The 25,675-nt window shown below is 42.3% G+C and overlaps 1 protein-coding gene across 1 annotated transcript; it reads left to right on the forward strand.

The window, feature by feature from the left end:
* The first annotated feature begins 16,616 nt into the window (after positions 1-16,616).
* Positions 16,617-21,476, forward strand: LOC146578234 (uncharacterized). The gene is made up of 7 exons (XM_085267784.1): positions 16,617-16,647; positions 17,708-17,749; positions 17,829-18,095; positions 18,176-18,433; positions 18,499-18,675; positions 19,250-19,375; positions 21,223-21,476. The coding sequence occupies exons 1-7, from the start codon at positions 16,617-16,619 to the stop codon at positions 21,474-21,476; spliced, it is 1,155 nt and encodes a 384-aa protein (XP_085123910.1).
* The last annotated feature ends 4,199 nt before the right edge of the window (positions 21,477-25,675 follow it).

Consider the following 25,675-nt stretch of genomic DNA (forward strand, 5'->3'; position numbering starts at 1 on the left):
TATTTCTTTATCCTTGTTTAAGTTTGGCCGATCCTTTCTGTGTAACCTGTTTAATCTGACCTTTGACCCTTTAATTTTAACTTAACAGTACTCTTGTTTTGACCTTTGACCTCTTTATTCCTTATAACCAAAAAAACCCTTTTATCTGATATTTTCACCTTATTGATTGATTATATATATCTATTATATTTTCTCACCTTACCTTTCATTTCATTCATTCATTTCATTTATTTTTTCATTTTCAGGCACAACAAATACGTATATTGAACATAAAATACACAAAACAAAAAACAAAAATTGCCTGAAAAAGGAGTGGGACAAAGAAAACTTATTAAATCCCACCCCTATACTCACTCATCAACAAAAAAAAATATAAACTTCCCGCAGCTACGCCCATCATTGCATACAGACCCATCAACAGCCCCGGCACATACAAGCTTCTAAACGGCAGCTCGCAAACAACAATTAGAGCCTTCATAACTGAATACAGAATATATAAATTATAAATTACATTACCACAGGTAACAGGCAGTAATAACTACAAGTAACAAACACACATACATATACATACATATATATCTACACACGCAAGTACATATATGTACATACATATTTTGGAATTTTTTTGCATTGTTTCAATTGTAAACTCAGACTGTTCCAGATTTTCACACCACATACAGACACACAAAAGCCTTTACGGGTTGTTCGAGTTCTGGGTAATTTGAATTCTCCAAAGCCTCTCACATTATAAACCTTTTCTCGAATTTCAAATCTAGTTTGTAAATTTGCCGGTAAAAGTTTAGTAAAAGCTTTATACAAAATTATGGATGTATTGTAATTAACCAGATCCTGGAATTTAAGTAACTTTGCCTGAAGAAAGAGTTTATGAGTATGATCTAGATACAGTAACCAGCCTTGTGAATAATACGCAGTGCTCGTTTCTGTACTGTGACTAATGGAGTAGTTGTATTTTTATATGTATTTCCCCACACTTCCACACAATATGTAAGATATGGAAGAACCAGGGTACAGTACAGAGTACGAAGTGCATCTTTATCAAGGAATTGTTTCACTTTGTTCAAAACTGCGAGGCTTCTGGAAATTTTGGTTTTTATGTATCTGACGTGGGGTTTCCATGAAATTTTATTATCAATCACGACTCCCAAAAATTTGTTTTCACTCACATTATCAATTGGTACGCCTTCAATGATAATTGGTAATCCTATATTATATTTTAAATTACGAAAAAACATTGCTTTAGTTTTATTTATATTTAATGATAATTTATTTATGTCCATCCATTTTTTTATTAATTGTAGCTCCCTGTTTACGGTCATTACAAGATCAGTATAATCATCGCTACTGAAAAATATGTTGGTGTCATCTGCAAACAGTATGAGTTTAAGTACTTGAGAAACATCAAAAATATCATTTATGTATACATTGAAAAGTTTTGGTCCCAAGACTGACCCTTGGGGAACACCACATGTAATACCAAGTTTCTCTGAATGGTAATGCCCTATGCTAACATATTGTTCCCGACCCGTTAGGTAACTTTTTAACCAGTTACCAGCTTTCCCTCGAATACCATATCTTTCCAATTTATCCAATAAAATTGAGTGATTGATTGTGTCGAAGGCCTTTTTGAGGTCAACAAAAATACCAACTGCATATTTATTTTTATCCAGTGTATCAGTAATTTCTTCTACTGCCTCAATTATCGCCACTGAAGTGGTTCTTTGCGTTCTGAAACCATACTGACCAACATTTATTATTTGACGTTTTTCAAGGAATTTTTCTAATCTTGAATTAAAAAGTTTTTCTAGAATTTTTGAGAATTGAGGCAGTAGAGAAATAGGCCTATAATTGGTAAAACTGTGTTTGTCATTACTTTTATATAGTGGTATTACTTTCGCAATTTTCATTTTTTTTGGAAAACAACCGGACTGAAATGATAAATTACAGATATATGTTAAGGGACTAGCAATATTCAGAATAACCTGTTTAACTACAGACATATTTATGTCATGATAATCCATTGAAGACTTACTTTTACATTTTAATGTGATATTTATTACTTCTTGCTCATTTGTAGCTGAGAGGAACAGTGAAAAGGGATTTGATTTTATATTACTGATATTTTCATTTTTATGACACGGGATGTCCGCTGCTAGTTCAGGGCCAACATTTATGAAGAATTTATTGAACCCATCGACAATATTACTCATGTTGTGATTTTCACCATTTGCATCAGTAAAATATTCAGGATATGATGTTCCAGAAGATCCTTGTTTAATTACGTTGTTTAACACATCCCAAGTTCCTTTTATATTGTTTTTATTTTCATATAATCTTCTTCTATAATAAAGTTGTTTGCTCGTTCTTATAATATCAGTCAATTTATTTCTATATGCTTTATATCTTTGTTCCACTTCTTTTGTTTTTACTTTGATAAACTGTTTATACAGATTGTTTTTCTTTTTGCAAGCATTAATAATTCCTTTTGTGAGCCAAGGACTTTTTATCTTTTTTTTTCTTTGTCATGTGTTCGTTTACAGGACAATGTTTATTGTACCACATAGTAAAAATATCTAGAAAATTATCATAAGCCTTGTCCACATCTGACTCTTCATACACCGAACTCCAATCTTGTTGTGCTAAATCGAAATTGAAGGCATGAATTGCTTCTTCATTTATTGTTCGCTTTGCTATCATGATCTTGGTATCTATTTTTTTTAAATCACAGTCACACAAAGTAAAAACTGGTAAGTGGTCAGTTATATCACAGACAAGCAGACCACTATTAATTTGGAAATCCATGACATTAGTAAAAATGTTGTCAATAATAGTGGCGCTATGTGATGTTATTCTGCTTGGCTTTGTTATTGTTGGATATAGTGATAAGCTGTACATCGTGTCAGTAAAGTCATCAATGGCTTTTAACCTTGTTGGATTTAGCAAATCAATGTTAAAATCACCACAGATAAATAGTAATTTTTGGTTCACCGAAGCAAACGTTTTTTCTATCCATTCATTAAAAGTGTCAATACTTGAACTGGGTGTCCGATATATACAACTTATTATAACATTTCTCTTTTTTTCATTCATAATCTCAATAGTCAAACATTCCAAAATTCCATCAATAGCCATAGACATAGTTGTTACAACATTATATTTTATAGAGTTATGAACATATATAGCAACCCCGCCGCCCGCCTTATTTAATCTATTCATGTATTTTAAATCATATCCATTCAAACAAAAATCTATTCCTTTATCGACATTGAACCAAGTTTCAGTGATGGCTATAACACTAAAGGGGCGAGAAAATTGTTGCAAATAGTCCTTAATGAAATCAAAATTAGAGTACATACTTCTGCTGTTAAAGTGAATTAATGAGAGCTTCCCGTCTAGGTTAATTTCTTTTTCATATTGTTCCTGAGTGAAATAATTACAATTTTTAACAAAAGAAGAGAGAAAGTTACTTTCAGAATCTATTTCTGGATCTATTATATTATGCTCCTTATATTCACAATCTAGATCAATTACTTTCTGTTGAAGAATTAATTTCAACGTGTCCATGTCATTTCCTGGTGTAATTGATACATTGGTGTCAGTTATACTTGTCCAGATCCTCCATGTTCCTCACTATCAGTACTTTTGCCTCTTCTGGTGTCCCGTTTAGCTTAATGAAAATCTTACAGTTTGTTACCCATGTATATGTTGTATTTTACCGTTCTTCTTCAGTTGCCTTGCCTTCCTCACGATGTCTGCGTTTTTTCGTGTCAGATGCTCATTAATGAAAACGTCCGTGCCTTTCAGTTTGCGTCCTTGTTTCAGCAGTGCGACCTTGTTCTTCCGATTGACAAATCTCATAACGACGGCCGGCAGTCTGTCACTCCTCCTGGGCAGTGAGTGACATGCTTCTATGTGCTCCAGGTCCATCTCTATCCCCTTGCTTTGGAGGAAGGACGCCACCTGTTGCTCCACCGAGCGGGTCTCCTCGACGTTCCCGGCCACCGCGCGCGCGTACGAGCGTGGCTTGATTTTAATACCGCTGATGACCACGTCGTTCGTACGGGTGTACTGCTCCAGGTCATCCACCCGCCGCTCGAGATCCATGATCCGTCTGTCCTTCTCGGCATTTTGGAGGCGTAGCTGTTTTACCTCCTCCAGAAGCCCCAGAAGCAGCTCCTGCTGCGCCCTGACTGCGGCCACGTCTCCGCACAGCGCTCCGAGGGAGGTTTTAATGTCTTCAACCTCCTCTGGTGTTGGGCCTTTCTTGGGTGGCATACTGAAGCGAGAGCACGAGGCGGCCACCACGAGGGACCTGGAAGCGGAATTTCTGATGATGGCGCCTGGCTAGGCCTGCTGGCTGATGGTGGAGCCTGGCTGTGGCCTGCTGGCTGATGGAGGAGCGTGGCTGGGCCTGCTGGCTGATGGAGGAGCGTGGCTGGGCCTGCTGGCTGATGATGGCGCCTGGCTAGGCCTGCTGGCTGATGGTGGAGCCTGGCTGTGGCCTGCTGGCTGATGGAGGAGCGTGGCTGGGCCTGCTGGTTGATGGTGGAGCCTGGCTGTGGCCTGCTGGCTGATGGAGGAGCGTGGCTGGGCCTGCTGGCTGATGGAGGAGCCTGGCTGTGGCCTGCTGGCTGATGGAGGAGCCTGGCTGTGGCCTGCTGGCTGATGGAGGAGCGTGGCTGGGCCTGCTGGCTGATGGAGGAGCGTGGCTGGGCCTGCTGGTTGATGGTGGAGCCTGGCTGTGGCCTGCTGGCTGATGGAGGAGCGTGGCTGGGCCTGCTGGCTGATGGAGGAGCCTGGCTGTGGCCTGCTGGCTGATGGAGGAGCCTGGCTGTGGCCTGCTGGTTGATGGAGGAGCGTGGCTGGGCCTGCTGGCTGATGGAGGAGCCTGGCTGTGGCCTGCTGGCTGATGGAGGAGCCTGGCTGTGGCCTGCTGGCTGATGGAGGAGCCTGGCTGTGGCCTGCTGGTTGATGGTGGAGCCTGGCTGTGGCCTGCTGGCTGATGGAGGAGCGTGGCTGGGCCTGCTGGCTGATGGAGGAGCGTGGCTGGGCTTGCTGGCTGATGGTGGAGCCTGGCTGTGGCCTGCTGGTTGATGGTGGAGCGTGGCTGGGCTTGCTGGCTGATGGTGGAGCCTGGCTGTGGCCTGCTGGCTGAGATTTCAGGTGAGCAGGTTTTGAAAATCGGATGCTGCGCTGCTGAGGAGCCCGTCTTTCCTGTGACTCCTAACACTCCCGTTATTTTCCTTTAATTGGACTTTGGTTAAGTTCAATCCGATGTATTAACCGACCTTTGAGGTGAAGTGCAGCTGCGAAGAACGCTACGGCAGGCAATGAGGTGCGTTTAATGTCGCTCTTTTAATTTGAGCGTCCATGAATTGAATGTCTTATTTTTTCTTACTTTATTATTGCTAATTTATTGGAGAATTTGGCCATTTAATTAAGATAGATTTTATGTTGTTGGTGGTAAAGATCTGGATGGATGTTTTATTTTATTCTGTGTTTCTATTTTTCAGTTTTACTTTTCAAGACTTGGTGAATTGCCTTTTTCTACTTTTTGTTTAGTTTTGTTAAAATTAGCAGCAGTGAGAAGTGTTGTTGTCGGTCTTGAATATATTTGATGTAGCCCATACTGTTAAGGTAAGTGTGATGTTTTTAGTTGTTAGTCTGATGAAGAATCTTTTATTTTTCTCCAAAAGTTGATTGTGTTTATCTGGACATAGTGTTTTTCAGGTCCAGCTGAATGCAGGTTTCCCCAGTCTTATACGTGTCAGGAGCATCAGCACAGCTGAAATGCATTTTTCCTAAGCACCGCGTCTCTGTGGCTTTTAAACCCCAAAACACGCTAAAACAAAAATGGGTCCACCCCAAGGATGGGGTCCCCCGGTGTAGTTTCCACTGTGACAGACTGTAGGCTTCCTCAGAGTGAGGCTGAGAGCGGCAGGCCCAGCTGGAGTCTGACCCGTGTCACACAGTGGAGGTCAAACCTTCTGTGCCACAAACACCAGATTAACCAGTTTCACTCATCATCCTTCTACTGTCAGATTTTACTGGTGCAGGTTTGATGAATCACCATCTGAGAACATCTCTGATGTGGGCGCCACTCACAGGGATCACTTCCTGTAGAAGGGTCACATGACCTGTTATAGGCCCCTTTGTGATGATGACAGCGACGCCCCTTTCATGTGAGGTTAAACCCAGAGAGCTTCGTGTGACCTCTGACCCTGATCACCAGCGTTAGGGTCAGTGAAGGTGAGATACCATGTGACAGGTTCATCCTGTTTGCTTGATAAGCAAAGCGAGCCAATCAGTGGAGTTTACTGGTGTGAAGGTGAAGCTGGAGAGAAGAGTGAAGAAGTCAACATCACTGTATCAGGTAATGAAGTCGTTCATTTCATCAGACTAACAGCAGACTGTTATACCACCTCTACATCACTCTGTGGGTCTTTTCCTCAGATAAAGAAGTGATTTTTGAGATCCCTGCACTGCACCACTTCCCCTGCCGGTGGCGGACTCCCTCAGGTGTCGGTGCGTTGGTGGTTCTTTGTGTCTGGGGGTGGGCGTCCGGGTACACACCGGCTCACTCCTTGGCGGCCGCTTATTGGGGCTCGCTCGGGCCATTTCGGAGGTGGGGTGCCCCCGGCCTCTCGGCCTGGGGCTCGGTCACTCAGGCACAGCTGGCTGGCGGCGGAGCTCACGGGCGCGTCACTGCAACTCCCCCTGGCTTCTGCTCCGCGGCTGCTGAGTGAGCTCTCATCTGGGACTCTCCTCAGCTCTTACTGGGACAGTGGCGCGGCTGCCCCTCTGTGGGTCTTCCTTGGTCTCTTGTGTTCTGGGGGCCTCTGGATGTCTGGAGTTTTGATCTCCTCCATACCTGCTTGATACCATAAAGGACAGGGCTGTGGCCCCCCACACTCCCTAGCAGATCATTACATGGAGAAACCTTTGGAATGCAAGCATGCTGATCCACACAGGTATGCACACAGGTGTACACATGGGTATTCACAGACGCGGACTACAGCTTTCTTGGCTGCTGCCTCAAAGCACACTGTGCGCTGTCTATCTTGCGTGTTGCACAATATCGTTTATTATTTAGTAACTATTGATATCTATGGCTAGCTAGTTTATTGTGATGGTGCATTTTTTTTTTCTTATTATGTTGCTCTTTGTTGTTTGCTGTCTCCTCTGTTTTTTTTCTCCATACAGGTGACCCAGGAGTTTTTTTTGTTGTTTGTTTGTTTTTTTTTCTCTCTTCCCCCCCTTCTCACCGTCTCTTCTCCCCTTTGGTTTTCTTTCTTTCTCTCCCTCTCTTTCTTTCATTCTTTCCCCCTGTCCTATCCCACAGTCATGTCTGTCCCGTTTACAACTGAAAATCAGTCAGTGTTCTACTGATGAGTTTGGATCATCTCCTCAGAGCTTTCTGAGGGTCAGAGGTCAGAACACTGACATCACTTCCTGTTTAAAGCAAACCTGCTGAGCTTATAATAAATTCAATGACCCAGTTTTATCATCTCTCCTGCAGATGTCTATGACACCACCACCATTTCACCAAGTGCCACCAAACCACCACCAACAACAATTACCAATCTCAATTCCCCTCCTTCTACATCGTCCTCCTCCATCATCTCACCTGTAGCTGCTCTGGGTTCTCTGGGTCTTCTAGATCTTATTCTGGTTGCAGCTTTGCTGTTTTGGAACAAAAAACAAGGTATAAAGTGTGTCAAACCCCCCAGAGCTCATTAGATTAAACATTTTACATGGAAAAATAAATTTTCCTTAATAATTATGTAATTATATACTATAATTCAATTATAAACTGTCCCCATTCACATTGTTTAGCAGAGAACTTATCTTACATGAAAAATATAGAGACACTTTTATTGATAAAGTATAAGACCCGATCCTTGGGGTGGAACAATTTTTGGCGCAGCGTGTTTTGGGGTTTAAATTCCACAGAGACCCAGTGTTTAGAAAAAATGCATCTCAACTGCTCCGATACTCCTGTCACAACAGTATCACTACAGGTTTTGACAAAAGTCCAGCTGGAATTAGTGATGGGATTTCCGGCTCTTTTTAGAGAACCGGCTCTTCCGGCTCCCAAGCGGCTCTTCAGGTTGTTTTGTTGCTTTAATTAAAAACGGTCCGGGGCTCCAGGGTCCGGGGGAAGCAGGCATTAATCCCATACATGCTCTCAGTGGGTTGCAAACACACACACACTCTCTCGGGTCCAGGGCAGATCTATATACACACAGAGAGAGACGTCCAGGTTAGGGATAGTCTCAAACTCACAGATACAGGTTCAGGTCCGCCGTCATAAATAGTGCTCCAAATCAGCTGGGATCGGCTGCAGGTGTGACGGTGAGCACAGGTGCGTGGGCCAGGGGCGGGAGCCCATAATGAGCACCGCCCCAGCAGAGGAGAGAGAGCGCAAAGGAAACAAAACACACAAAACATGTTGCCAAACACAGAGTGAGCCAGCGAGGCACGAGGACCACGACACAAAGCACGTGCAAACTCCAAAACACATTTCTAGCTTTAACTGAACTTCCAAACAGAGCAGATCACTTAAATTACACAATTGAAAGCATGAAAGCATGTGTGTATTGTTTGTGTATTTATACACAAGCACTCATATATATTAAAAAATATGTTCATTTACCTGTTACTACCACACACCAAATCCGGTTGTTGGTACTTGCTGGATTGTGTAGCCTCTAGGTAACAAAAGCTCAACACTGCCCCCTAGCATCCTGGAGCACTTCTGTTGTCTTCTGTACATGCCTCGGAGTTTGTACGTGCTTTGTCTGTAGGGGCCACCGTAAATATACTTTTATTTATTCACTCCACATAAAATGTAATAAATAAATCATATAATACAAAAACCAACTAATCACATTTCAACTTTTAACTATTTAAATTTTCAGCTTTTTCCTTTTAAACAAATTTAAAGTGAAACAACACAAAACACTGCAAACCACAACACAATTAAATATAAATTATAATATGAAAACAAAAAGAACATGCATATTCTCTGTCATATGGACCTGCATGAATAAACTTTCTGAATCCTTTATCATCTGCAACTGAAAATAGTTGTGGATGATTACTACAACTTTTTATAACCGTAGTTTACATTCACCCGAAGGCTCACCCCGCCTCCACTTGCAGCATCATTTCAGACGTAGTGCAGAAGCTGCAGGCGCTTTCTCCTGATGCACCAAACTTTATAATGGGGGACTTTAACCATGTCTCCCTTAAATCAACTTTGGGCAATCTGTATCAATATGTATCCTGTCCTACCAGACGGGATAAAATGTTGGACCTCTGTTACGGATCGGTGAAGAATGCTTATAAATCCCTCCCGCTTCCTCCTCTGGGATCTTCTGACCATAACTGTGTGCATCTTCTGCCCATCTATAAAACTGTCTTAAAACGAGAGAAGACAAAGACTAAGGATGTTGACATATGGTCAGAAGAATCTGTGCTTACCTTGCAGGAATGTTTTAAGTGTACAGATTGGGAAGTTTTTATTCAGTCTTGTGGAGATGATCTCGACGCTTTGGTGGATGTTACTAGCTCTTATGCAGTATTTTGTAAAGACATGATTATACCCCGTAAGCGCGTTAAAATTTACGCTAACAATAAGCCATGGGTCACTAAAAGTGTCAAATCCTGTTTAAGGAAAAAGAGACAGGCCTTTAAAGAGGGGGCTGTTACCGATTTTCAGACAGCCACCAAGGAAATGAAAATCGAGATCTTGAAAGCAAAACAGAGCTACAAAAACCTTCTTGAAAGCAAATTTGCTGCAAAAAATTTGGGGTCTGCCTGGACTTGTATGAAAACCATAGCAGGGTTTCAAAATCCCCAGAGCAGCAGTCAGGTCATTTTAGATGGTTTTAATTCAGACAGAGATTTTCAAATGCTTTAAACATGTTTTATGCTCGTTTTAGTTCTTCTGATTTTAGCGAGGATATTTTGGAACTGAAACAGAAACTGAGAGATACTCAGCACTTTATCATTGAACTCAGCGATGTTAAAAAGGCCTTTCATACAGTCAATGTGAATAAGAGCCAGGGTCCTGATAATATTAGTGGCCGCCTAATTAAATCTTGTGCTGATGAACTCAGTCCTATATTTCAGGTTATTTTTAACAAATCCTTGCAAACACAACATGTGCCCTCTCTTTGGAAAGAAGCAGTCGTGGTTCCTGTCCCTAAATCTAGTCGTCCAAAAATTCTAAATGACTTCAGGCCTGTTGCCCTCACTTCAGTTGTCATGAAAGTCTTTGAAAAAATCATCAGAAATGTGATTATGAAAGCGACTGAACATCAGCTGGATCCAATGCAGTTTGCATACAGGCCCAACAGAGGAGTGGAGGACGCACTTTTGACTTTACTAAATCTAATTCTTAAACATGTAGAGAGTAAAGGGACTTTTGCAAGACTTCTTTTCATTGATTTTTCTTCGGCTTTTAATACAACACAGCCCCATATTTTAATTAAAAGACTTTTAGAACAGTTTGAAATCAGGAAAAACCTGGTGGGCTGGATTTTAGATTTTCTAACTGACAGGTCACAAAGAGTGAGAATAAATGGGGTTCTGTCTGACCCAGTGTTCTCCTCCACAGGTTCTCCTCAAGGGTGCGTCCTATCGCCCTTATTATTCACTCTCTATACAAATATGTGTCAGAGCAGACATGAAAACAGGGCCATCATTAAATATGCAGATGACTCTGTTATTGTCAGCTTACTGAAAGAGGGTGAAATTAACCACGGTCCAGTCATTGATGACTTTGTTCAGTGGTGTGAGGAGTCTTATCTCCAGCTGAACATATCTAAAACAAAAGACATGGTTGTTGATTTTAGGAAACAACAAAATGGGCAAGCAGTCACTTTAATTAAAGGTCAGAAAATAGAGCAAGTACAATCATATAAATATCTTGGGACCATAATAAATGAAAAACTGAACTTTGATCAAAATTGCAAATCAGTTTGTAAAAAGGGTCACCAGCACCTTCATTGCTTTAGGAAACTTGTTCATTTCCACATTGACCAAAAAATTTTAACTTTGTTTTATCGTTCTTTTATTGAGTCTGTTTTATCCTTTTGTTTGGTGGCATGGTTCGGTCAGACCTCTGTCACAGAGAAAAACTCTCTAAATCAGATAGTGAGATGGTCCAATCGTCTGATAGGTGAGCCACAGTCTTGTTTAGCCTCCCTGTACTCTAAGCAGGTACAGAGGATGGCTTTATCAATCCTTAATAATGGTTCCCATCCTCTAAGGGGTGAATTTCAGCTTCTTCCCTCAGGACGGAGGTTTCTATTTCCAAGATGCAGGACAAAGCGTTATAAAAATAGCTTTGTCCCCGTTGCTGTCACTGAATTAAATAAGAACTGTTTTTGATTCGAAATATTAAAGTATGTGTCACAGTGAGTTTTATATATTTACTAGGTATGTGTGTTTTTAAAGGGATGTCAAATGCTGTCATTTTTCTGTAAAGCAAATTTACCTTGCCTTTAGGTATAAATAAAGTTACCTTACCTTACCTTACTATACCTTTCTAATGTCACGTTGTCCCTGCTCTCTCTCTCTCTGTCCCGCTCTGTTCCTGTGCTACTGAGTGTAACTACCGCCCCTCCCCCCTCTGCTCAGTGAAGCGGAAAAAAGTGAGAGAGAGAGGGTGAGAGAGAGAAAAAAAACCCACGGCTCGCGATAAGGAGCCGGCTCGTGTCGTTCACGTCAAAGAGTCGGCTCTGAGAGTTTCCTTCGCGACCCACACATCACTAGCTGGGATAACCACATTTACTCAGGGCCTTCTTGATGTGATGTTCCTCCTGGCCGCTGTGTCTGTGGGGATGGTGTTCGCTCTGTGTTGTAGCGTCCTGATGACTCCCAGTTTGTGCTCCATGCTGGCAGACGTCTTCGGTTTAGAATCTTTTATTATTTGTCTCGTGTTTAAATCCTCGTCTTTCTCATTCCTGCAGAAAGGACGCTGTCATCAAGTCTGAGTCAAGTCACCTATCAGGATATGAACTTCAGACAATCAGCCAATAAAATTACAGATACACACTCACATGTTGTTTTCTCCAGTCCGAGGACACTGCAGGTACACATTCAGCTGTTATCCAACAAGTTATTGCTTCACAAAATATGATTATGACCCTTTGTCCACTGTGGGTCCTTGTGATAATTTCTTTGCTCCTCTATTCGTCTTGTCTTTCCATCTCCTGGATTCTCTTTTAACCATCTACTCATTCTCGTTCTCTTGTGCATCAGGGCTGAGTTATTGATGGAGTTTCCCAGATCAAATTTAAAGGAGGATGGGAAGAAGAGGATTTTCTCTCTGCCAGTCCCGTCAGCTCCCTGCTAAGATTTAGAGCTTGTCCTTGAAGGAAAAAATGTCCATCCCGGTTTTCCCTCCAAGGCACGAGCGATAAGCAGAGTTCTGTCCTTTCCTTCTAAGATTCCTAATTATTTAAAGTAACACTCAGGTATGCCATTCAGCTGGGTTAGTTACGACGTCGGGAGCAGCTTGGGAGAACAAGGAAACACAGACTGCTTCAGGTTGTCTTCCCAAATCGACTCAAAGGTTTATTTAGTACAAAACAGCTTATATAGAGGAAAAAAAAAGGTTCGTGTGTCAGCAAGTTCTCAGTTCAAACCGGTACAGACCAAATAAGGAAACGTCTTCCTGCCTTGTGAGCAAAGAAGTATCCTGTGTGTAGTTTATCAGTTCAGCTACAATTTATGATCATCCCAGCAAAATACACTCCTAGACATAAAATACAGAGTTCTTTCATTAGTGAATTCTGAAACAAACCACCTAGCCTTTAACGAGCCTTTTCCAGGAGATAAAGAAAAAGGGAGGATGGGAGTAAGGAAGTGGTCTCATCTCTGTGGTGTTTTCGACCTTGGGGGACCAGCTTGTGAGTCTTACACATTAATTCTTGGGTCACAGAGAAAGAGAAAAACAACTAGTAGATGGGCCTTATTGAGTAACAGTTTTCCTGTATAAAACAATATCCTGTAAATGCTAACCGTGGTATCAAAATATCACAACAGTCCTGTTTTTCAGTATGAAGGCCCTGCTCATCTGTTTTTCTTGCCATGGCTTAAAAAGTGTACATTCTGCATCCAAATGTCCAGCTGCCTTCAACTTTGATGTTTGTCTTGGCCAAAAATAAGCCTTCAGTTTATTCCTTTGTTTAAATAAAAGTCTCTTGCTGATAAACTGAACCCTGGCTGTGGCGTCAGAGTAGCGCTATATAAGTGCTACATAAGAACCAGTCCTTCTACCATTTACTAAAAGCAGGCTTTTGCCAGGGCTGCAAAGGGATTTGCAAAGAATGAGTTTTTAGTGTACTATGCTTCAGGCAGTTGTTGCATGGAAGTGGCTGTTACTGAAAGTCCAGCACAGACCTGTAGTGACAGCCAGTGACTGGCATTTTGAAATGATAATAATAGCATAATGATTAAAAATTCCAGGTTCCTAATGAAGGTCTTGCAGATAAACAGTAACACATTCTATAATTTATTATTAATAAATAATAAACAGGTGGAGCCGGTAGCTCAGCATGTTTGATTTGGCAGTTTTGCACTAGATGAGCTTCCTGAGGCAACTCAAACGGGATCTGTGTTTCCAGGTGGAACTGAACAACAACCTCTCCATTGGAGCCAATAATAAAAACATGAATAACAATAAGCTTTATTTGGGGCTCTGATCTGAGGATGTAACATCATTTGTAATGTGGGTCTCAACAAGCTCAAGGAACGCTTTAAAAGTAGCCATTAATATGGTAAAATCACAGGTAGCCAGTGTAGCGCTGTTTTTTAAATATGCTGAAAGTGTGGCAGCAGAGTTTTGAACGAGCTGGACTCTTGACTGAGTAAAGTCTGCACTACGTGAGGAGACTGGAGGAGATGAAAGCATGGAAAACTGTGAGATCAACAGATTCATCTTTTTCTGGTGAAATGTCTGGAAGTTTCTTTGGTTTGTGTACAAGAAAGTGAAACAATTTTCTTGAATTCTTAAACATTTTTACATGATATTAGTAGGCGGCTCCTTTACTAAACAGCTCCAACTGTTTGATTTGTTTGAATTTTACAGGACAGCTTTTCCCCGTGTTACTCATTCATTATGGAGCTACTGTAGTTAACATGTAATGCTTCTCTAAAACCCTGTGACACAATCTTCTTTAACATTAGTGCGCATTAACCCCACATCTTCCCTGTTTTATTGCTGATGTTGGCCTGACAGTATTGGGGTAACAATGTCTCCTCTGTTTAGGAGAGGGCAGCAGGGTCACATCCTCACTGACATCACCTGTATTTGCACTACAGTCGTTCCCTTCACTGACCTTTGCTCTCCTTCTCTTTTCCATCAGGTTGTGTAAAACTGAAACAGGCATTAAATGTTTACTACAAATGATGCTTTACACAGAAATGCATTGTTAGCTGTTTTTACACACCAGCCTGTGTGAACCTTTAGTCTGAGCATGGGGTCAAAGGTCAGGACAGAAATGCAGCACTGTAACACATATACATATGTAGAACATCAGACATTTGACTGATTTGTGTTGTGACATTTTCGTTTATACAAATAAATCATCATCACACACAGAAGAAATGTGCAGACCGTACATTTATTAGCTAATATCAGTGGATACAAGAAAAATGGTATAAAGACAAACACTAGCAGCCTTAGCGTTTCTGTTCTGAATCTCTAATCTCTCACAGACATTCATCAAACCCTGTCCTCTATCAGCTTTCAACATAAGAAAAGTATTAGGCCTCATTGAAAAACAGTCTGTGTGCAGATGAAGTACTTTAAAAATATCTGTGATTTATCTAGATTTTCTTGACTGAGTTTACAATTTACTAGAACTGCCAAAAAACATGAATACAAACAAATGATGAAGGATCCACTTCAAGGAAAGTGGAAAAGCCTCTGTTAGCTGCTGTTTGCAGCTAACAGAGGCTAACAGAGGCTAATACCAACGCTAACCAACAGTTTAGCATATCGTCGACAGCTCACCTCAGCATGGCTGTCCTCGGTCAGCAGTGAGCTTTATTAACTTGCACACAGTTTTACACCCTGTTTGAGAGTAAATAAAAGTGGACATTTCTCAGCTCCAGCATTGACAGCTGAGGTAAACGGTGGACCGACAGCTTATCCACAAAATGGGAAAAACTCCGGTCCAGAATCCGGTCCAGTCCTCGTGGCAGTAAAAACTGTAATCATGCATACATGCTTTTGTCACACCTGACCATTTCGTACAATATAATTGAAGTTTTGGATTTAAAAATTTAGCAGACGTGAACGGCAACATTCCTGATGAGGCTGGTCAACGCTGTTCAACTAGAAGCCTACGTGGATGATATCCCAGCCTACACATCCCCCTGAACTGAACTGCCTCAGTGAAATACTTGCTCACTCACACCAAACTTCATTAAATGTGAATGTGTTACTTTGCTGGTTCCCAGTTGCAGCTTAAGTGCATCCAATATTAGATTTCCCAGCTTTTCAAACACACCATGAGCTGTGCCATTTTCTGGGCACAGCAGGTTAACACCATATAAAGATTTCCTGATGTTGTATCTCCAATAACAGGTCACGGCATTTCGCTCTCGAGGCAGCCAGTGCGCTTCCCTGCAGTCCCAAAAGGTTGATTCGGTTCATCTTGACGCACACCTGTGTGAACTTATATTCAAAAGGTTTGTCCGTGTAAAGATCTGATAGTGGGTGTGGGGAGTCATAGATTCAGCCCCCCCCCCCCCCCCCCCCCCCCGAGGACCACCGGATGGGCAGATGCTCCACCCTCCTTGAAAGAGCTGAAGAGATGCCTATATGGGACGTCACCCAGTAGCCACAGTGCAGAAGTCAGAGAGGGCCGGCAGCCAGCTGCACCAGAGCGGCCCGAGGTTTGAGGGTCCTCCACCCCCCAAAGTAGCCTGACGGAGTCACGGATGCCAAGCAGCCGCCGGGAGTGAGCCAGTATGTGAGACCTGACTTGACACATAGACATAGACAAACATGCACACACAGACCACAAACATACACCACCCTCATACACACATATACAAATATTCAGCACTCACCCAGTGTGGAGACAAGATGAACCCACACTCCCCAAACACACTCTGAACCCCAAGTCCATTTCTTTTAGGGGAGAAATGTTTGATTTTGGGGTGGGGGTAAATTTCATGATACATGATCACATGGTCAAATATTTTTAGACGTTTGGCTCCTCCCACGGGATGGTGTGCATCTTTCTCTGCTTTCTCTGAGATGTGAGTATGGATATGTGTGTGTTGACTGTTGAGGCAGGTGGATGCTGCTGATTGCTGGTTTGAAAGAGTTCCTAAGTGTTGATTGGATGATTGGATGTACAGCAGCTTCTTAAACCCCAGCTCACAGCCACCTCCGCCCTCTACTTCCCTCCTCTGTACCAAATAAGGAGCTAGCTTTGATCCAAATCAGCTAACTGCGCATCACCAGCTCTTCCTCGTCCTCGCTGTCCAGAAGCAGCAGCGTGATGATCTTGACAGGGAAGTGGTGAAGCTGAAGGTGTCACTCTGCTGCCAGTCGTCGTCCCGACAACATGAAGACTTCATCTGTGTCTCTGCTCCTCGGTGAGTCAAACGCTGAAATCCTTCACTCACTCATAGCGTTCATTTATCTTATAACACAGTAACAGAGTGTGTGCTGGATGCTCTCACTGACTGACTCTAAAATGAAATCTCTTCAGGTCTGTCCAAAGTCTGAAGTTACATTTATGCGAGTGAACTCTTCTTCTTTAGTGTTTTTGTTGTTTTAAAGTTCAGATCCATCGTGTGTTCTGGACTCAGAGAGTTGGACCTTCATATCCAGTTTGTTGTCTTTAACATGTTGACTTGTAGAGAAGTCAGGCAACCTCTTTTTTTTTTTATCGAAGATCAATTTTCATTCAGGAAACCACAGCTGCTAGCTGCAGGTACCACATGCTCCTCTGGTCTGTTATGTAGTCTTCACTTCCACTATAGAGAGCAAACTTTCCTTTATGTGGACTCTAATGAAAGGACTGGAGACTGTTTTTTGTCATTTACCTTACTTTTGTGTATTTTGTTTTCTCATGATGAGCTTCAAACAGAAGCAAACTGGGACTCAAACCTGTGAATAAAAATCAATGAAGCAGCTTCTCCAGGTTTTTATTCAGCAGCTGATGCTGAATAAACAACTAACCCTTATCCCATGGCTTTGGTTTATAAGTTCTGACTGTTTAATCCTGAGAATGCTTTTCTTGCCTGCTGTACCCCTTACTCCTTTATTCCCCATTGCCCATCCATCCAAACTGCTGAGCCTTCATGAATCCTGAGTGGGGAGCAGTTTCTCTTCTGCTTCCAATAATCAACAATTCCCCAAAATCTGCTTAGTTTGGGAAATGTTTAGGTGCAGGGTGTTGGATTGTCAAAACAGATATGACGCCCACCTCATTCAGACCAAGTGTACCAACATAGTTTCGTCAGCATGTGTTAAAACTGAGCTGGCGCTTTGTGTGATGTTTATAAGTCTAAATGTACTTTTAAAACCTAAACAGAACCTTAAAAGTGAATTAAAGGTCTCCCCCCTTTAATGTGTTGTTTTTGGAACAAGACCAGATTGAAACAGGTTCCTGCCCTCTGACCTTCAGTGACCTCTGACCTCCTGTTGCAGGTGTGTGTGTGCTGCTGCTGTCTTCACTGACTGTTTGTGCAGGTGAGTAGATGAAGTGCACCATGGTCCAGGACAAACACTGAGTGTAAACACTGATAGAAACTGTCCGTCTGTCCTCCAGTCTCTCTGAGCGTCAGTCCAAACCTTCAGCAGTTCTTCACAGCAGCCTCAGTGTCTCTGACATGTGACGGTCAGCTGGGCTCTGGTGGATGGACGGTGAAGAGGGACACAGGAAGTGGGACTGAGTCATGTGGAGCAGGTGGGCGGGGCTTCGGGAGGTTCAATGGTTCATCCTGTTTGTTTGATGAGTTCGAGCCAGTCAGTGGAGTTTACTGGTGTGAAGGTGAAGCTGGAGAGAAGAGTGAAGAAGTCAACATCACTGTATCAGGTAATGAAGTCTTTCATTTCATCAGACTAACAGCAGACTGTTATACCACCTCTACATCACTCTGTGGGTCTTTTCCTCAGATAAAGAAGTGATCCTGGAGATCCCTGCACTTCCTGTGAGGACAGGAAGTGATGTCACTCTACGCTGTAAAAACAAAATTGGTGGCACAGCTGCAGCTTATTTCTACTTTAATGGACGTCCTGTTGGACCTAAATCAGAGAAACTCATCACCATTAACGTGCAGCAGTCTGATGAAGGTCTCTACTGGTGTTCTACTGATGAGTTTGGATCATCTCCTCAGAGCTTTCTGAGGGTCAGAGGTCAGATCACTGTTTCCTGTTAAAGCTTAAACCTGTTGAGCTGATAACAAACTGAATGACCCAGCTTCATATCTTTCCTGCAGATCCTACTACACCAACACCACCAACAACAAAAACATCAGCAAACATCCATATCTCCTGTTCTCCTCCTCCTCTTCCTAATCCCTCCTTCATCATCCCAATCATTGTTACTGTAGGTTCTCTGGTCCTTGTGGTTCTGGTTTTGGTTCTAGTTCAGCTTCTTTGGAAGAAACGCACAGGTATGATATCTCTCTGACCCACCTGGGCTCTTTTGGTTCAAGCAGCAAATTAAAATATTTTGAAATTTCACTTGAGAAAATCTGAGGGACTTTCCTGTCTGCATTTATTTTGTAGAGCACTGGGTCCCAACATCTTTAGACTGATGCGTTCCCATGGCCCAATTGAAAAGTTTTAAAAGTTCTGGAAGTGGGTCCATAAAAATGAAAAGTATTACTGATATAAACTGGGCTTATCTCTCATTCAAAGTCAGGTCCAGACAGCTTCCATCAGGGTTTCAATTTTAGGATCGCTCCCTAGAAATGAGATTCAGACTAAAACCCCACAGACACAAACACCAGTTTGGGTTGTTTTTCCTGATTGGCTGTCACTTGTTAAGGTGGTATGATACGGGAACAGTGTTCTGTGGTCTCATCACTCTGATGCTGCCATCATGGCTCTGCTTAATCCATAATCAACCAGTCTTTGCTCCTGAATCCTGTACCTGTAACATCAGACTGTCTATGAAGGTCTTCTAAACATCCTACAGCAGTGAAGTGATCACCAACGTTCATTCACATCACATCATTTCTGCAGGGAGACACCAGCCAGCCTCTACAAATGATGTCACATATGCCGAGGTCACCATTAGAGAGTCAGCCAATAAGATGTCAGTCATCCAACCAGAAGTGATTTACTCCAGCCTGAACATAAACACTACAGGTACACATTCTAGCAGGTGACATAAATGAGCGATAAAAGCAAGAGAAATTGAGAGTTGAAGAAGATGAGACTTTTTTTCTCCTCTTCATGCTGCCATGTGTATTTGACCTCTGTCTCTAAATTAATCTGAAAGCTTCTTGTTCTGGACAAATTTAAATGTAAACCCATTTTCTAAAAATTTTAAATTTAAAAAATGTGTAAATAAACAAAGAATACAAAGATTTGTAAATCTTATATTTTATTAACAACACAATACCAAAACCAGGTTAAAAGAAGAGAAAACCAAGTGGTACCAAAGACCAACAGCTGGAGGAGGAACACTTCCAGAAATGACTGTCAATGAACACAGTTCACCACACCACCTATTCCAGGAGCGCAGCTTCATAGTAGGAGAGTCAGGTGCTGAACTGGCCTGCCTGCAGTCCTGATCTTTCATCAATGAAAACATCTGGAGCATCATGAAACCAGAAGCAGGACAAAGAAGAACCAGGACTGCTGGGCGGCTAAAACCCTCCATCAGACACGGATGGAGCAACATCCCACTCCCAAAAAGTCCAAAAGCTGCTGTCCTCAGTTCACAGACATTTCCAGAATGATGTTAAAAGGCGAGGCTGTACAGGAGCATTACAAAATTACACTTCTGACATGTGTTTGGTTTTCTGTCTTTGAGAGAATATGAGACTTGAAAATCATTAGATTCTGTTTTTATTTGTTTTAAACAGCATCACTACTTTGAGGTCGTAACATGTGGTCATGGAAAAAATATTTTTACCTCAAATATATCAAAAGTTTTGAAAGTGGGACAGGAACGCAGGATCCACAGCAGGTCTGCAGCTCTGTCGCTAGTTTCCTGTTTTACAGTTAACGTTGTCACTGGTTTCCACTAAACCTTTACTGTGGTCTCTGTGGTCGAGTCACTGTTTGAAAAATGGGACAGTGACAGTGTCAGACAGCCGTGGCACTGATCCTGCAGCTTCAACAGATCGCTGCACTGGAAGAATGTGATTGGTACATAGTGTGAGTCAGTTCAGGTTAGTATGAACGTCTGCCCTTTTCCAAAATAAATGTGGGAAATTTTCTTTATCCATGTGTGTTTGGTGAAAAATAAAGTTGACAAGTCGCTCAGAGAGAGATCAAAGATGAGGTTAGGCCACCTTTTGGATTCCACACGAGGAGCTGATGAAGATGCAGAGTCACCAAAGTGACGGGAGAAAGTTCTCCTGTGTGAGACGCAGCAGTCACATCAAAAGCAGATAAATGGTGAAGTCACCTGAGTCAGTAGCTGTTTTTCCCAGAGTCGAGTGTTCATTCACCCACATCAAAACAGGTGCTGCTCGTGTGGTTAACTGATGAGAGAAGCTGAAGTCTCTGCGTGACAGGGCTTCCTTGTTGACACCAGTGGGAAATGATCAAAAGTAAAACAACCGGTGTGATAAACCACGAAGTGTTTTATGTGTTTAAGTTCAGTTTAACTGCTGTTCAAACGTTGTGGACTGTTTCCCGCCATGAAGAAAGAAAAGATAAACAGTGTCTGACAGAACATGAGAGTGTGCTGAACTGGATCAAATTATTACTGAGAATGAAATACCATGACCTCATGAACTACAGTAAACTAAGAATGATGATGATGAGTAGAAGGAAGAAGACGACCCACAAACTCCCTCCTCAAATGCCTGTCTCCTCAAGGTCAGCTTTGTTTCACTCAGCAGTTCCACCTCAACAACGCCGTGTGGTTCAGTCGAATTTTCCCGTATCAGTTATAGTTTCCCTGCTTTCTTTCTTTCTGGTTGTTTCTGCCCTCCCGTGACCATCCTAGAGCCAGTCTCTCTGCCTGTTCCTGCTCACAGAGAGGCTTGTACCCTGCCTTCCCCTGCACCCTTTCCAGTTCCCTGAATGGTGGTCGCTGTGGTCCAGTCAGTCCCAGTTGCCTAGAGCAGCTAGGGCTCCGCTTGTCCCTGCAACCATATCAGTTCCTCAGGTAGCAACAGCTAGTGTCCAGCTGTCACCTGCTCCCAGCGTGAGGACATCCAAGGCCCAGTCCACCTTTGCACCCTGGCTGGTGTCCAACTACTTCCCATGCCTGTCCCTACTCCTAGGGTGACAGTGGCCAAGACACAACCTATCCTTGCACTCGCACCCATTCCTTGGATTGGGACAGCTGTTCAGCCAATCCCTTCACAGTACCTGTTCTAAGCGCTCAACGAATCTTAGTACACCATGGAAGCACAAGCAACAGGGGTGGGAGTAAGCCGGTGTAGACAGCACATCTGGTCCTGTAGCATGCGCTGGGCCCAGATCTGCCCCCTGACCTCGGCCTTGGAGATAAGCATGCAGAGGTGTTTGGGGTGCAAAGGATGGGAACGAATATTCTAAACACAGTCTGTTATCATGGAGAAAGGTCTTGTTGTCCAGCTCCAGCCTTGAGGCCACAGCTGGCGCCAATGTGGTAGGCGCATGAGATGGTAGTGATTTTCCTTTAGTGCAAAAACTGCATGCCAATTTTACAGTTGCTCTAGATGTCCGTCACTGGTCTCTCAATCTCCAAGATGTTATTACTATTATTATTATCATGTTATTACTATTACTAAGCTCTTTTTAGCGGCTGTTTGACCACAAACAGCTGGTGCAGTTTTGCTAGATTAACCCAATGATTTAAAATCATGGTTGACATTAAATATTTTCCATGTAAATGATCAAAGAACGTAGATTTTACGATTTGAGCCCCGTCATTATCTTTAGGGTGACCTTAGCCATTTGGAAAACTCCAGAACTTCCTGATTAAAAAATTTGCAAGTGATTTCTTTCATGGCAGTTTTTCATTTGTGAAACAAATCAATTCCGTTGTAAAAGCCAACTTCTTCCAGCTCAGGGCAAAAAATAAGAACATTTTGTAATCTGCTGACTTTAGAAAGTTATTCATGCATTTATTTAATCCAGGCTTGATTACTGTGATAGTCTTTATTTTGGTATCAGCCAGGCTCTGCTCTCTCATCTTCAGCTTGTTCAGAATGCTGAATCCCAGTGGGATAAGGTAGAGATTTCCTGTCCTCTGTTGATTTCCCCTCCACGATATTCATTTGATCTTAATGCTCCTTGCTGCTGCATTTATGGTGGCCCATGAAGGATTCGCGAGAACCATCCTTCAAATCTGGGGAGACAGAGGACGCATTTGTGGGCCACATTTGGAGGAGCCTTCAAATATGAACAACCTTCATCGCCTCACTGTGACGTATTCGGCCTACAAATGCGGCCTCTGAATTTGGCAACAGCCAAAGACTATGTGACTGTAACATTAAATTAACAGTGTCTTTAAATGACCTTTGACCTTTAGTGACCTCTGACCTTCAGTGACCTCTGACCTCCTGTTGCAGGTGTGTGTGTGCTGCTGCTGTCTGCACTGCAGGTGAGTTGATGAAGTGAACCATGGTCCAGGACAAACACTGAGTGTAAACACTGAAGTGCTTCACTCATCTGTCACAGATAGACACACTAACAGAGTGTGAGCTCTCACTGACTGACTCTCAAATCAAATCTGTTCAGGTCTGTCCACAGTTTCATGTGTTGTTTAGGCGACAGGAAGAGTTCACTCATCTTCTTTTGTGTTTTGGTTTTATTTGATATTTGTTTGTCATGTTGTGAAGAGGAAATCAAGTAGAGATGTTTTCAGTTTCTGTAACATGATGGTTTGTATAGATATCAGCCAACAATCATCAGATATCAGCTTTCACTCAGGAAACCACAGCTGCTAGCTGCATGTACTAAATGTTTGTCTGACCGGCCTTTGTTGTATAGTCTTCACTTCCTCTTCTGTTTACAAATTTTCCATCATGTCAACTGAGTCAAATTTAATTTCTCTCAGAGTTTGTATGCTTTGTTACTTTCTGATGATGAGCTTCAAATATGAGCAAAGTGAGACTCAAACAGGACGTAAACCTGCAAATAGAATCCATGAAACAGCTTTTTCACACTGTTCATCCCACAGCTGAGGTGGAATAAACATCTAACCTTCAAGAATGTGCTTTTTTATTTTGCAAGACCTGCCTGCAGTACCTTTACTGTCCACTTACCCAAAGCTGCTGAGAGCCTGAGTGGGGAGCATCAACTCAAACAAACAACAAATCAGTGGAGTTTACTGGTGTGTCATTCCGTTACAATCGAGGTGAGTGGCTGCAAATTTCCACCAGGTTCTTGAACCTCTTTCATATCCGCCCCAAGCAGGCCCATAATCTCTTCATCTGCTCCACTCACCTGGAGCTGATTTTTGGCAATCAGGCTGGAGATATTTAAGCCTCACACTGACGTTCCTTCTCCAACAGTTAGTCAGCTACTCCATGTTGGAGCTGGCTTTTATGTCCCTTGTTCTCGTGTGCCTTAGTTTTCCACGTCTCTTACTCTACCTTAAGCTCATCCCTTGGACCTCGAACAACTTACCTTCACTCTGGAAATCTCTCCGTGCCTCACCCTTCTAAGAAGAAGATCAAATGGAAAATGAATGATGGAAACTGAGGTCAGAGCTGCAGACTTGCTGGTGAGGAGAGGTAATGATCTTCAGGCAAGGCAAGCGCTGTTCAGTCCTCTCCTCATCTTCCTCGTGCTCCTTTGTATATTCCATGTAGCATTGAAGGCACAAATGAGTTTAAACAGGTAAAGTCAGGTAAATGGATCCTGGTTATTGATTCAAAGTGACTAAAGTCAGTAAAGATAAATGTTTAGGCTTTATTGTGTCAGTCAGACAAACATTAACAGTAACCTGTCTCTTCTATCAGACACAGAGATGAGTGATGACATCAGAAATAAACCTGAGTGCAAACAAAGGGAAATGTTTCTTCTGTGAGCTGTGTGATGTTAGCACTGACCAGCAGAGGGCGTCGGAGTCACATGATTGAAAATAAAGGCATAAATTGTCCAAAATTAACTTTCTTTATTTCTGTTCCCTTTATGTGTCTCCTTTCATCTTGCCTCCTTGTCTCCTCCCTCCTTCCACCATGTCTTCCCCACTCTCACATTCTTACTTCTCCAGTCTCATTGTTCCTTCCTCCTCTATGTATGTCTCCTTCATCGCTTCTTTACTCTTTTTACCCTTCTCTTCTTTCACTTTATCTCCTGCCTCCTCCTATGTTGCCTCTATCTTCTTGTCTCAAAGTTTCCTTCATCCTTCACTCCTCCTTCGTTGCCTACTCTCTCCTTGTCTCATTTATTTCACTCTTCTTTATTTTCTTCTTTTCAGTTTCCTCCTTGTCTCTCATTGGTTCCTGCCTCCCTGTCTCCTCCTCCCTTGACTGTGAGGATTCGTGAAGATGAAACATGTTCAACACAAACTGATTCTCCACACACATCTATGGGCTCAAATTGTGGTCATAAATATTTTGTACTTGTAAATCTGACCGACTAGTTGTGAACTGAGTTTTGTAACCTTGTAAACCAAAATATCTAAAACATTTATGTTTGTGCATCTATAGATGCAAATTGGTGTGTGTGCAAAAAAGATTTGGGTTTTTTTGTTTGTTTGTTTTTAAAGAAAGAAAAGAAAACTAATAATAACAATAATTATTATTGTTACCAGCCTAATAATAATTAGGCTGAAGAACCAACAATTTTAGCCCATAAGAACCATAAGAATGAACTACCTCCAGGACCTGAAGCTCAGTAAAGCACCCCTCCAACAGCCAAACCCATCTGTTCTCTCATTGGATTGTTAAATTTGTGATTGACATGACGTTAACCAATCAGCTGAAAGGAAGAAAAATTCGGTCAAAATTTGTACTTTGAGGTTGTGTGATCCCCTTACAGTCTGAGCACACCCTTCACTCCCCAATATTTAAATATGGGGACCACTACCCGAGTCTGAGAGTCAAGGGCCCCAGATATGCAACGTTGCAAAGGCCTGTCAACCAAGTGAGCCCTACAACATCGAGAGCCTTCAGGAACTCAGAGTGAATCCCATCCACACTACAGGCTCTGCCACCAACCAGGTGTTTAATTGCCTCATTGATTCCAGACTCACTTCCCTTACAGAAGATCATCTGTGGGATTAGGACGGCTTGAAAAAGTCTTCATACCCCTTGAAAATTTACACATTTTTTCACCTTAAAACCACAAACTTAAATGTTTTTATTTATGTTTTTAGTAATAGGCAGAGGCTAGCCTGTTTGGCACCCTGGGCGAACACTCCATTAAAAAAAGATGATCTGATGTCTTCTCTGCTTAATAAGGTAATTAAAGAAGCACTGACACATTTTTCTGTATGTTTTTACATAATTCCACCATTTCTGGTTATAGATGCAGAAACTTCATGAAATG

Source organism: Mchenga conophoros, linkage group LG3 (assembly GCF_057382185.1).
Source record: "Mchenga conophoros isolate Kocher_MC1m ecotype Shallow Benthic linkage group LG3, M_conophoros_male_GT1.1, whole genome shotgun sequence".
Classification (NCBI taxonomy): Eukaryota; Metazoa; Chordata; class Actinopteri; order Cichliformes; family Cichlidae; genus Mchenga; species Mchenga conophoros.